The sequence below is a fragment of the Balaenoptera musculus genome, chromosome 2, assembly GCF_009873245.2.
Source record: "Balaenoptera musculus isolate JJ_BM4_2016_0621 chromosome 2, mBalMus1.pri.v3, whole genome shotgun sequence".
Taxonomy (NCBI): Eukaryota; Metazoa; Chordata; class Mammalia; order Artiodactyla; family Balaenopteridae; genus Balaenoptera; species Balaenoptera musculus.
Window position 1 is genome coordinate 66,999,081 of NC_045786.1, and position 13,950 is coordinate 67,013,030.

The 13,950-nt window shown below is 36.8% G+C and overlaps 1 protein-coding gene across 5 annotated transcripts in view; it reads right to left on the minus strand.

Annotated features, from left to right (window-relative positions):
- The window catches only part of IQCH (IQ motif containing H), a 215,198-nt gene that overhangs the window by 132,344 nt on the left and 68,904 nt on the right, over nucleotides 1–13,950 (minus strand). For 4 of the 5 annotated variants that reach the window (XM_036843585.1, XM_036843584.1, XM_036843583.1 and 1 more), the window contains exon 1: nucleotides 10,993–11,110. In XM_036843585.1, coding sequence (XP_036699480.1) covers nucleotides 10,993–11,110 — 118 coding nt within the window. Of the gene's footprint in view, nucleotides 1–10,992; nucleotides 11,122–13,950 lie in introns of those variants that run through there. The other variant, XM_036843582.1, reaches the window with a different exon arrangement.

Below are 13,950 nucleotides of genomic sequence, written 5' to 3' on the forward strand. Positions count from 1 at the left end.
TATTTTGTTGAGGATTTTTGCATCTATATTCATCAGTGATATTGGTCTGTAATTTTCTTTTTTTGTAGTGTCTTTGTCTGGTTTTGGTATCAGGGTGATGGTGGCCTCATAGAATGAGTTTGGGAGTGTTCCTTCCTCTGCAATTTTTTGGAAGAGTTTGAGAAGGATGGGTGTTAGCTCTTCTCTAAATGTTTGATAGAATTCACCTGTGAAGCCATCTGGTCCTGGACTTTTGTTTGTTGGAAGATTTTTAATCACAGTTTCAATTTCATTACTTGTGATTGGTCTGTTCATATTTTCTGTTTCTTCCTGATTCAGTCTGGGAAGGTTATACCTTTCTAAGAATTTGTCCATTTCTTCCAGGTTGTCCATTTTATTGGCATAGAGTTGCTTGTAGTAGTCTCTTAGGATGCTTTGTATTTCTGTGGTGTCTGTTGTAACTTCTCCTTTTTCATTTCTAATTTTATTGATTTGAGTCCTCTCCCTCTTTTTCTTGATGAGTCTGGCTAAAGGTTTATAAATTTTGTTTATCTTCTCAAAGAACCAACTTTTAGTTTTATTGATCTTTGCTATTGTTTTCTTTCATTCTATTTCATTTATTTCTGCTCTGATCTTTATGATTTCTTTCCTTCTGCTAACTTTGGGTTTTGTTTGTTCTTCTTTCTCTAGTTTCTTTAGGTGTAAGGTTAGATTGTTTACTTGAGATTTTTCTTGTTTCTTTAGGTAGGCTTGTATAGCTATAAACTTCCCTCTTAGAACCGCTTTTGCTGCATCCCATAGGTTTTGGGTCGTCGTGTTTTCATTGTCATTTGTCTCTAGGTATTTTTTGATTTCCTCTTTGATTTCTTCAGTGATCTCTTGGTTATTTAGTAACGTATTGTTTAGCCTCCATGTGTTTGTCCTTTTTACGTTTTTTTCCCTGTAATTCATTTCTAATCTCATAGCGTTGTGGTCAGAAAAGATGCTTGATATGATTTCAATTTTCTTAAATTTACTGAGGCTTGATTTGTGACCCAAGATGTGATCTATCCTGGAGAATGTTCCGTGCGCACTTGAGAAGAACGTGTAATCTGCTGTTTTTGGATGGAATGTCCTATATATATCAATTAAATCTATCTGGTCTATTGTGTCATTTAAAGCTTCTGTTTCCTTATTTATTTTCATTTTGGATGATCTGTCCATTGGTGTAAGTGAGGTGTTAAAGTCCCCCACTATTATTGTGTTACTGTCGATTTCCTCTTTTATAGCTGTTAGCAGTTGCCTTATGTATTGAGGTGCTCCTATGTTGGGTGCATATATATTTATAATTGTTATATCTTCTTCTTGGATTGATCCCTGGATCATTATGTAGTGTCCTTCCTTGTCTCTTGTAACATTCTTTATTTTAAAGTCTATTTTATCTGATATGAGTATAGCTACTCCAGCTTTCTTTTGATTTCCATTTGCATGGAATATCTTTTTCCATCCCCTCACTTTCAGTCTGTATGTGTCCCTAGGTCTAAAGTGGGTCTCTTGTAGACAGCATATATATGGGTCTTGTTTTTGTATCCATTCAGCCAGTCTATGTCTTTTGGTTGGGGCATTTAATCCATTCACGTTTAAGGTAATTACCGATATGTATGTTCCTATGACCATTTTCTTAATTGTTTTGGGTTTGTCTTTGTAGGTCCTTTTCTTCTCTTGTGTTTCCCACTTAGAGAAGTTCCTTTAGCATTTGTTGTAGAGCTGGTTTGGTGGTGCTGAATTCTCTTAGCTTTTGCTTGTCTGCAAAGCTTTTGATTTCTCCATCAAATCTAAATGAGATCCTTGCCGGGTAGAGTAATCTTGGTTGTAGGTTCTTCCCTTTCATCACTTTAAGTATATCATGCCACTCCCTTCTGGCTTGCAGAGTTTCTGCTGAGAAATCAGCTGTTAACCTTATGGGAGTTCCCTTGTATGTTATTTGTCGTTTTTCCCTTGCTGCTTTCAATAATTTTTCTTTGTCTTTAATTTTTGCCACTTTGATTACTATGTGTCTCGGCGTGTTTCTCCTTGGGTTTATTCTGTATGGAACTCTCTGCGCTTCCTGGACTTGGGTGGCTATTTCCTTTCCCATGTTAGGGAAGTTTTCGACTATAATCTCTTCAAATATTTTCTCTGGTCCTTTCTCTCTCTCTTCTCCTTCTGGGACCCCTATAATGCGAATGTTGTTGCGTTTAATGTTGTCCCAGAGGTCTCTTAGGCTGTCTTCATTTCTTTTCATTCTTTTTTCTTTAGTCTGTTCTGCAGCAGTGAATTCCACCATTCTGTCTTCCAGGTCACTTATCCGTTCTTCTGCCTCAGTTATTCTGCTATTGATTCCTTCTAGTGTAGTTTTCATTTCAGTTATTGTATTGGTGATCTCTGTTTGTTTGTTCTTTAATTCTTCTAGGTCTTTGTTAATCATTTCTTGCATCTTCTCAATCTTTGCCTCCATTCTTATTCCGAGGTCCTGGATCATCTTCACTATCATTATTCTGAATTCTTTTTCTGGAAGGTTGCCTATCTCCACTTCATTTAGTTGTTTTTCTGGGGTTTTTCTTGTTCCTTCATCTGGTGCATAGCCCTCTGCCTTTTCATCTTCTCTATCTTTCTGTAACTGTGGTTTTTGGTCCACAGGCTGCAGGATCGTAGTTTTTCTTGCTTCTGTTGTCTGCCCTCTGGTGGTTGAGGCTATCTAAGAGGCTTGATGGGAGGCTCTGGTGGTGGGTAGAGCTGACTGTTGCTGTGGCGGTCAGAGCTCAGTAAAACCTTAATCCACTTGACTGTTGATGGGTGGGGCTGGGTTCCCTCCCTGTTGCTGTGGCGGTCAGAGCTCAGTAAAACCTTAATCCACTTGACTGTTGATGGGTGGGGCTGGGTTCCCTCCCTGTTGGTTGTTTTGCCTGAGGCAACCCAACACTGGAGCCTACCGGTGCTCTTTGGTGGGGTCAATGGCAGACTCTGGGAGGGCTCACGCCAAGGAGAACTTCCCAGAGCCTCTGCTGCCAGTGTCCTTATCCCCACGGTGAAACAGAGCCACCACTCGCCTGTGCAGGAGACCCCCCAACACCAGCAGGTAGGTCCGGTTCAGTCTCCCCCAGGGTCACTGCTCCTTCCCCTGGGTCCCGATGCACACATTACTTTGTGTGTGCCCTCCAAGAGTGGGGTCTCTGTTTCCCCCAGTCCTGTCAAAGTCCTGCAATCAATTCCCTCTAGGCTTCAAAGTCTGATTCTCTAGGAATTCCTCCTCCCGTTGCCGGACCCCCAGGTTGGGAAGCCTGACGTGGGGCTCAGAACCTTCACTCCAGTGGGTGGAATTCTGTGGTATAAGTGTTCGCCAGTCTGTGAGTCACCCACCCAGCAGTTATGGGATTTGATTTTACTCTGATTGCGCCCCTCCTACCGTCTCACTGTGGCTTCTCCTCTGTCCTTGGACGTGGGGTATCCTCCTTGGTGAAGTCCAGGGTCTTCCTGTCAATGATTGTCCAGCAGCCAGTGGTGATTCTGGTGCTCTCGCAAGAGGGAGTGAGAGCACGTCCTTCTACTCCGCCATCTTGGTTAATCCCCCCCCCCCTTCTATTTTAACTTCTCTATGTCTCTGTATTTAAAGTGAGTTTCTTGTAGACCACATATAGTTGAGTCTTGCTTATTTATCCAATCTGACAATCTGTGTCTTTCAACTGGTGTGTTTAGAGCATTCACATTTAATATACAAAGAGTCTTCACTTTGTACCATTCCAATAGGCACAAATTTGGTACCACAGTTTCGTTAAATAATACCAGTCCCCCAACAGCAGGGTTCAAATTTCAGTTACCATGGTATAGTAACTGTCAGTAATGGCATAAAGCACAAAGTTTGCTGCTAGATCTTTGTTCCACAAATCATTATGTAAGTGAAAGGTGCATATCATGATCAGTGATTGGCCACTGTGTATCTGCTTTTGGGTTCACACACAGACTGCAAAGAATGTAGTGGTATTGCCTTCTTTTCTCTCAGTGACAAATCCACATGATTTTTTACAAAAATTGATAATTGAAAGATAGAATCGGTTAACCTAGCTGAAAGTGCAGCAGAAAAACTGAAAACTGATAGTGCTGAAAGTGAAATAAAACTTGATTATAAGTAGAATTCTAGAAGAAATAGCTGACTATTGGAATGTTGGTATTGCCACCATTCACAAGACTCTGGTAATGCAGCTAGAGGAACTTCAAGGTTAACTTACTGACAAAAATGAGAAAAGTGGTTGTGATGAAAGGGTGAACATGTTCCAGAGGATGTGATGCCAGAAAAAAAAATTCACATTAAAGAAACCCAGAAGTATTTCATAATATTGAAAGTACAAAGGATAAAATGTTGGAAACTGGGCATATAGTCAGTGTACAAATATACCTATTGATTTAAATTTTATTTGGCTCTCAACATAATTACTGGAATACATTAAACTTTAATACTTAAAGTCAAGTATTCCATAGTCCAAATCTGGCCTGTAGCCTGTTTTTCTATGGTCCTCAAGCTAAGAAAGGATTTTACAATTTTTAAGGGTTGCAAAAACAAAACAAAACAAAATAAAAAGAATATGTACAGAGATTATATGTGGCATGCAGTGCTTATAATATTTTCTATCTGACCCATTACATAAAAAGTTTGTTCACCCCTGCTTAAAACTGATTCTTACTTTTTAGTGCACTTCTTACTTTTGGTGAAAAATACATTTCCTTCTGTAAAGAGTAAATTAAAAATATGTGTGATATTAAGAAAAAACTGACAAAAAATAAAAGGAAATAGACAAATTTACAATCATAGTTTGAGACTTTAACATACCTCTCTTAGCAATGGATGGAATAAATGGGCAAAAAAAATTAATAGAGACATAAATTTGAATAACATGATTAAGTTGACTTAATTGAATATATTCAAAACACTGCACTTAATAAATGCAGAATATGTGCTCATCTAAGTTGATCATATGCAAAGACCAAGAAGCAAGTCAGATTTCAAATAATTGAAAGCATACATAGTGTGTCCTCTAAACAGTGGAGTTAGGCTGGAAATCAATAACAAAAAGAATACGTAGAAAATACTCAAATTTATATACTTCTAAATATCCCATGGGTTGAAGAAGAAATCGCAATGGAAAATAGAAAATGTTTTCAATTAAATGATAATGAAAATATGACATAACAAACTTAGGGAATTTGGCTGAAGTAGTGCTTTGTGTGAAATTTATAACCTTCTGTTTATATATCAGAAAAAAAACAGTTGAAATTAATGAGCTAAGGGTGTGTACCAATAAGTTAAGAAAATAGGAAAATTAAACCTCAAAAAAGTAAAAAGAAGGAAGAAATAATAAAGGTAAGAGCAGATACCAATAAAATAGAAAACAAATATCTAGTAGAAAGAATCAGTAAGGTCAAAATTTGGTCTTTGAAAATAATAATAAAATGGATAAACTCCTAGAGAGACTGATCAAGGAAAAAACAGAAAGGTGTAAATAACCAACATCAGGAATGAAAATGTACATCACCACAGATTTTACAGATGTTACAAAAATAATTAGAGGATATTGTAAACAACCTTATTCCAATAAATCTGAAGGTTTAAATAAAATGGACAAATTTCTTAGACAAAGTTAATTTACTGAACTGTAACAGACAAAAGAGATAATCAAAATAGTCCTATAACTGTTAAAGAAATTAAACCTACAATTATAAACCTACTCCCAAAGAAAACTACAAATTCAAATGGCTTCACTGTCAAATTCTTCCAAACTTATTTCTTTAAGAAAGAAATATTACCAATTTTATCCAGACTCTTCCAGAGAATATAAAAAGAGATAGTACTCACTCACTGAAGGCAAAACTAACCTGGATACTAAAACCTAAGGAAAACATAGGAAAGGGAAAATTTAGGACTGCCTCACACATGAACAACAATGGTAAATAAAATATTAGCAAATGAAATCTAGCAATACATAAACAAGATGATATATCATAGCTAATTTGGCTTATTCCTCAGATGCATAGGGAATTAATAGGGGTGTCAGAGGAACCAGATAAAACAGATTAAATAAGAACCAGAGTCTTACAACATAATACCCACAATGTCAAAGTTTCTATTGAAAATCACTCACCATACCAAGAACCAGGAAGATCTTAAACTGAGTAAAAAAACAAGGAATAGATACCAGCACTGAGATGACAGAGATCTTAGAATTTACCTGACCAAAGTTTTAAAGCAGCCATCATAAAAATGTTCCACAAGCAATTGCAGAAGCACTTGAAACAAATGAAAAAATATAAAAACTCAGCAAAGAAATAGAAAGATTCCACAAAGAAATAGAATATATAAAGAGGAACCAAGTTGAATTTTTTAATTGTATTAAAATACACATAACAGGGACTTCCCTAGTGGTGCAGTGGTTAAATTCATGCTCCCAATGCAGGGGGCCTGGGTTCCACCCCTGATCAGGGAACCAGATCCCACATGCATGCCGCAACTAAGAGTTTGCATGCCACAACTAAGGAGCCCACCTGCCGCAACTGAGCCCATGTGCCACAACTAAGGAGCCAGCAAGCTGCAACTAAGGAGCATGCCTGCTGCAACTAAGACCCGGCACAACTAAATAAATAAATAAATAAATAAATAAATAAATAAATAAATAAAATATTTAAAAAAATACACGTAACAGGGAATTCTCTGGTGGTGCAGTGGTTAGGACTCAGCACTTTCATTGCTGTGGCCTGGGTTCAATCCCTGGTTGGGGAACTAAGATCCCACAAGCTGCGTGGTGTGGCAAAAAACAAACAAAGAAACAACAAAAAAAACCCCCACAATACATTTACCATCTTAACCATTTTTAAGTGTATATTTTTTAACAAATTGAAATTTTGGAACAGAAAACTGTGGTCATCTAAATACAAATTCAGTGGATGGCTCAAAAACAGAATGTAGGGGGCAGGGGAATCAGTGAGCTAGAACAGTGGACCCCAACATTTCTGGCACCAGGGACCAGTTTTGTGGAAGACAATTTTTCCACAGATGGGGTGGGGGGATGCTTCAGGTGGTAATGCGAGTGATGGGGAGCAGCAGACGGAGCTTTGCTTGCTCACTCGCCCGCCGCTCTCCTCCTGCTGTGCGGCCTGGTTCCTAACTGGCCACGGACCGGAAATGGACTCGTACCGGTCCACGGTCCAGGGGTTGGGGACCCCTGAACTAGAAGACAGAAAAATAGAAATTACCAGTCTGATCAATGGAGAGAAAATAGACTGGGGGAAAAAGAGTAACAGAGCCTCAAGGACCTGTGGGATTGTAGCAAGAGATCTAACATTTGTATCATTGTAGCCCAGAAGGAGAAACAATAGAGGGCAAAGCTGAAAAAAGTACTCAAAGAAATACTGGGTGAAAACTCCCAAAATTTGGCAAAATATATAAACCTACAGCTTCAAGATGAGCCAAACCCAAACAGGATCAAACCAAAGAAATCCACACTAAGACACAGTCAGACTTCTAAAAACTAAAGACAGAGAAAAATCTTGAAAGCAGGAAGAGAAAAACAACACCTTACCTACATGAGGAAAAAATTCAAAAGACAGTGGATTTCTCATCAGAAACCATGGAGAAGAAAAGAAAGTGGCACAGTTTTTTTAAGTGCTGAAAGAAAAGCACTGTCAACCCAGAATCTTATATCTAGTGAAGATATCCTTTAGGAATAAAGGAGAAATCAAGACATTGTAAGATGAAGAAAAATGAAGATAATTTAGGGTCACTAGTATAATGGCTAAGCAATGGCTAAAGAAAATTCTCTAAATTGAAGGGAAATGATAAAAGAAGGAATCTTGGCAGCTCGGAAAAGAAGAAAGAACATGGTAAAACAAAAATATGGGTAAAAACAATAGACTTCCTTTTTCCTCTTCAGTTTTCTAAATTATATATGATGTTTGAAACAAAAATTATAACACTGTCTGATGTGGCTCTAAGTGTATGTAGAGGAAATAAGCATGCAACTACCATGAGATCCAGCAATTATGCTCCGGGCATTTATCTTAAAGAAATGAAAACATATGTTCATAAAAAAACCTGTACACAAATGTTTATAGCAACTTTATTCATAGTAGCCCAAAACTGGAAACAACACATACATCCTTCAGCTGGTGAATGGTTTAACAACTGTGGTACACTCATACTGTGGATTATTAGTCAGCAGTAAAAAGGTATAAACTACTGATATAAGCAACAACCTGGATAAAATCTCCAGAGAATTATGCTGAGTGAAAAAAAACAATCCCAAAATGTTACACATCATATAAGTCCATTTATTTAACATATTTGAAATGATAAAATTATAGAAATGGAGAACAGATTAGTGGTTGCCAGGGTTTAAAGGTGTGTGGGGTGAGAGGGGAGCAGCTGTGGCTATAAAAAGACAACATGAGGAATCCTTGTGGTGAAAATGTTCAGTATCTTGGCTGAATCAATATTTCAGTGGTCATATTGTACTATAGTTTGGCAATATATTATTATTGGGAAAAATTGAGTTAAGAGTACAAAGGAGCTCGTTGTATTATTTCTTACAACTGCATGTGAATCTACAATTATCTCAAAATCAGAAGTTTAGTTAAAAACAAAGTCACCAGTAGGAGAATGAAATACCAAGCCATAGAATAAAAAAATTATTTGTAATACATATAACTGATAAAAAATTAGTACCCAGAATACATACATAATTCCTATAAATAACTAAGAAAAAGAAAGACAACCCATTAAAAAAAAATGTTAAAGTTCTAAATCACTTTACAAAAGAAGATATTCAAATGACCAATACACATATCAAAACAACTGCTCAACTTTATGGGTGATCAGGGAAATAGAAATTAAACCCACAAAAAACTACCACAACAGAGTCTTCAGGATGGCAAAACAAACAAAAGGAAATATCAAGTGTTGACAAAGATATATATGATCTGGAATGCTCATATATTGCTAGTAGGAAAATAAATCAGTATAAACACCTTGGAAAACTGTTTGGCATTATCTACTAAAACTGAGCATATATTTACCCTGTGACTCAGCAATTCTTCTTTTTGATATGTATCCAACAGCGATGCATATATATTTACATTAAAAGACATGTACAAGAATGTTCATAATGGTATTACTCATAATAGCTCTATGGTATAAACCACTGAAATTCCCATCAGCAGTAGAATGGATACAAAATTGGGGTATGTTCATACATACATTCATATATATTTATCCCTGATGCCTCTCTTTCCCTCATTCCTATCCATCAGCGAGTCCTCATGGCTCCACCTCCAAAACATAACCTGAATTTGTTCACTTCTCCTCATATCCATTGATACCATCCTCCTCAAATCCACCGTCATTTCTCACCTGGTTTACCAATATAGCCTTTTAACTAGTCTTCTTGGTTCTACTCATGCTCCCCTATGATTCATTATCTGTAAAGCAGTCAGAATGGTCTTATTAAAATATAAATCAGATCACCTCATCCTCCTGTTTAAACTTTTCAGTGAGTTCTCATTGTAATTAGGATTAAATCCACTCCTCATCATGGTTTGAAAGGCTGCCATACTGGTTCTGCTATAGTCTAAGGCATTTAAAAAGAAAGATCCTAAGATATACTGAGTGGCTTAAACAAATTAAGAGTTTATTTCTCTCTCACACAAGGGTTGAAAGGAAGATAGTCCCAGGTTGTCAGGGCATCTCTGCCAGACTCAACCTGGAGTTCCATCTTTGGCTCCAAAGTGCTTGCTCATCACATCTGCATCCCAGCTAGCCAGAGATGAAAAATGAAAAGGGGAAGCCATGCCCAGAAGTTTCCCTTTCCACTTCTGCTTACATCCTCATTGTCTAGAACCTGGGTACATGGCACACCTAACTGAAAGGAAGACTAGAAAATGTTGTCTTTGGCCAAGCTGACATGTGCCCACCCATGACTCTATTACTGTGGAAGTAGGGGAGAATGAACATTGAGGACAACTCATAGTCCTGCTCTACCCTACATCATTTCAGTCTTCTCTACCTCTCCAGCCTTATCTCTTCCCTCTCTCTTGGCCCTCTAGCCACACTAGCCTTCTTGCTCATTCCCTCCTTAGTCCCCCAGGCCATTGTGCCTGTGCTGTCCTACATCTGAAATACTGTTCCCTAGATCTTTACATGACTGGCTCCTTCTCATCATCTGGATCTCAACGTCTTCCAAGACACATTCCCTGACCCCTCCCTCCCAAGCAAAGCAATCACTTCCTTTTATCACTCTGTAGTCCATGTTGTTTTATTTTATTTCTAGCACTTATCCCTAGCTTAAATTCTCATTTACTTACCTGCTAGACTATAAGCACCATGAGAGTAGAAATGTTGTCTGACTTATTCTCTGTCAGCTACCTTGGATAGCTTCTCCCCAGCTACCTTGGATAAAGCAAGCTACCTTCTCCCCAACTACCTTGGATAAAGCAAGCATTCAACAAATATTTGTTGAACAGAAGGATTAATTTAGCCAAAACCCCTCATTTTATAACTGGTAAAGCTGAGGCCCAGAGAAAGTAAATGGCTTGCGTGAGGTTCTGCAACTAGTTAATAGAGTCCCAGGTCAGTGCTTTTCTCCTATTTCATCCAGCCTCCTCTTTGAAGTTTTCTATTATCTCAACTCTCAGCAATCATTCCTCTGAACACCTATAGTACTAGACTTTAACATCCATTTGGTTTTCAGTCTATAATAGTTTGTATTGTTTTTTGTTTTTATTATATTTGTCTTATTTTCCCAACCAAGCTGCAAATCCCTTGAAAATACCAACTTTCTAACACATAGAGAACATAGGCCCTGAGTAGGTATTTCACAAAGAGACTAAAGTTACTTTATTCAGTAAAGTGAAACTCAGATTCATTACAAGTTTCCTCCTGTCCTATTATTGAAGATAAAAGATTTTGGTAATTTCTGTGTATCACCAACTAACATACAGGCAAGACTGTCTTACCGGTAGTCAAAATCTTACGTGCTTCATCAAAACTATGCAGAGGAGCCGCTCTGGGTGTAATGGGTGGATTCTGAAAGGTAATTCTTGCTGTTGGTGGAATCAATCCTTGTTCTATCATACTTAAAATACCTAAAAAGGAAGGTTAGAAGAATATGAGTTTAACTTCAAGCATTTCCACAAAGTCTGAACTCTATAAATTTCACAAGTGTAACTTACTCTATTCATTAGTTTATTTGTGAGACTACATTTAGTGCCTTAATCTTTTGCAAGAAAAAATAGCCATAGTACTGTTTATTTAAGCCTAATCTAACCCAAGAAAAAATGGCATTTCTAATAATGGTATTATGAAATAAACTTGTACTATGATAATTTCATTTTAAGGTAGAAATATAATTCCAATGCAAACAGAAACTTCTTTACACTTAATGGCATTTTCAATTATTGATAATATTGGTATTCTTTTTAAATTTCAGAGAAATCAGGTACACAGTCAATAACTAAGGAGATCTTTGGTTCTGAAAGAAAGAAAATCTGTGTGCTTGAAATCATGCTCCTGTTGTTACAATGAGTCATATTTTATTTTTAAAAAAGAGTTATTTTTAGACATTTCTCATATTACTAGATGATGTGAATGCCCAAGTAGGTTGTTTTAGTGTTACTGGGCAACATGGTTAGTATTAATGTGACTAATTTACAATTCCTAGAACTCATACTGTGTCAATATGACTGGTGCCAAGGTTTTTTAAGGACAGGAGATATTGTTTTAAAAAAATGAATAAATCAATGAGTAAATGAATAATTGAGCAAAACCTGCTGTGAGGGGCAAAACTCACATTAAGGTGGATCTATGGTATTGAAGCCAGAAACCCAGAAACTCAGGGAGTACTTGACATAGACCTGTGATAGGGCTTCAGCTTCTTGTTGTTCTCAGCTAATAGGAAGAAAAATAAAGAACCCTGGCTCTCAATGAAATCCAAGTAAAAAACTGTGTCCTAAGCTGGACTAGGTTGAAGAAGTTGGCACACATCCTACGAGGGATAAATATTGTTTTCATTTGCTTTATTATTTCTAAGGAGTATATTATGTCACATTCAGGAAATTAAAGTCTAGGGTTATAGGAATTCAGAAGAATGATCGCTGAGGGATGGGAGAGCTGAAGAAGACTTCACTAAGAACAATGATTCCAAAACAATGATGGTAAATGATTCTAAAACAATGATTCCAAAGAGAAGTCTTCAGTTTACTTACTGCAGGATTATCTGGGGCAAGAATTCATTATTAAAAATGGAGATTCCCAGGCCCCATCCCAGACCTGTCCAAATTTCTGAGGCCTCTGGGAATCTGCATTATGGAAGCCTCCAGGAGATATTTATGTGCATTGAAGTTTGAGAATCACTAGAATTGGGGCCAGTAATCTACATTTTAAATAAGCACTCCAGGTCGATCTTTGGACTGTTAAAACTTAAGAACTACTGATCCCAAGTACAACTCTTCAAGCCCTTTTCAAAATTAGTACTCCAGGTTTTAACTGTTATAACACCAGAATTTAACTACTTTAAAATATAAAGACTAATTCTTTGTCCTCACAAATATTTTCCATCTATAAATATCATATCCCATGTCCAAGAACTGTGCCTACTTTGCAGATGTGAAAAACAGAGCTGCTTCTAATTCAGTGTATTTTCATTACTAGAATGAGTTTCATTCTCTGAGAATCCCAAAGAATATGAGCATGATTTTAACCCTTGCTTTAGTACTAGTTGAAGCAATTCACTTAATTTTAGACAAACACACGTGTGCATTTACCATTAAAAGGAAAAAGTTATGATTTTGGAATAAGCAAAAGAGATTACTGGTTATCTTTTCATCGAAATGCTGGAAACTGGAGATTATCTGACCCTATAATCACCTTTGTTTTTGATTAATCTCTTTTACAATTCTGTAGAGATTAAGGTTAGTTTATAGAAAACCGAAAGCAGTGCAAATAATTCTTGTTTATACATATGCAAATAAATTTTGTCACATGGAGGGACAGTACTTTTCCTACCCCCCAAAATTCAGTTCTGCATGCATTTGAAACTTTATTTCCAAATTTTTGATTTGTAAATTTGTCTGCTGTTTGAATTCTTCTTTGAATCAATTGTAACATTTTACTGGTTCCCTCATTTAATTAATGAGTTAAACAGAATCTTTGATGTGTTCATCTTATAGTTGTATAAGAGTCATGGTTTTACTTTAAAAAATATATATCCTTTAACAATTTTGGAGATCCCACCAAGATGAGCAAAAGATTCACCTGAAATTGCCAGAAATGGTACATATCAAAGGGAACCAAGCCAGGCACTTATTTTCTTGGCACCCATAGGTGAATTCAAAGTGACAACAGAACTTTGCTGACTCTTGTTTTTCTAACTTTGATATTACTCCATATTAATGGCTGATAAGTTAGTCCTTGTTGGTGGCTATGACTGAGAATTTGGTGAGTTTTGTAAATGGGTCTCACAGAGATCTATTCCCTATCGAGTGAGAGACAGTAGAGAATATGGTTTGTAGAATTCTGTTTGTCTATGTGTGTATTTTGAGCTCAATTCAACCAGGAATTTCATACCCACAAGGAAGGAGACTAACTTTTTGCTATCTGGACCATTACATTTTTGTGTTTCTGTGTTTATTTTTCGTTTGTGGCTGAAATTGTAGGATTGAAGCTATAAACTCTCTCTGTATCTGTATGTCTATGTATCTGTAATTCAGAAAGGCCTTTATTTCTCATTGTGAATGTAGAATGTTTTCCTGTCTCCAGATGGTATTAATAAATTAGGTTGTAAAATCTCAAATTAAAGGAGCTGTGTTCTGATTGACTTATAGAGAGAAATGAGCACTTACAGGAATTGAATATTCCTAAAATTCCCAGAAAATAAGGAAATTGAACTTCTACTACTTTAGATGAGCTCCCTCTCA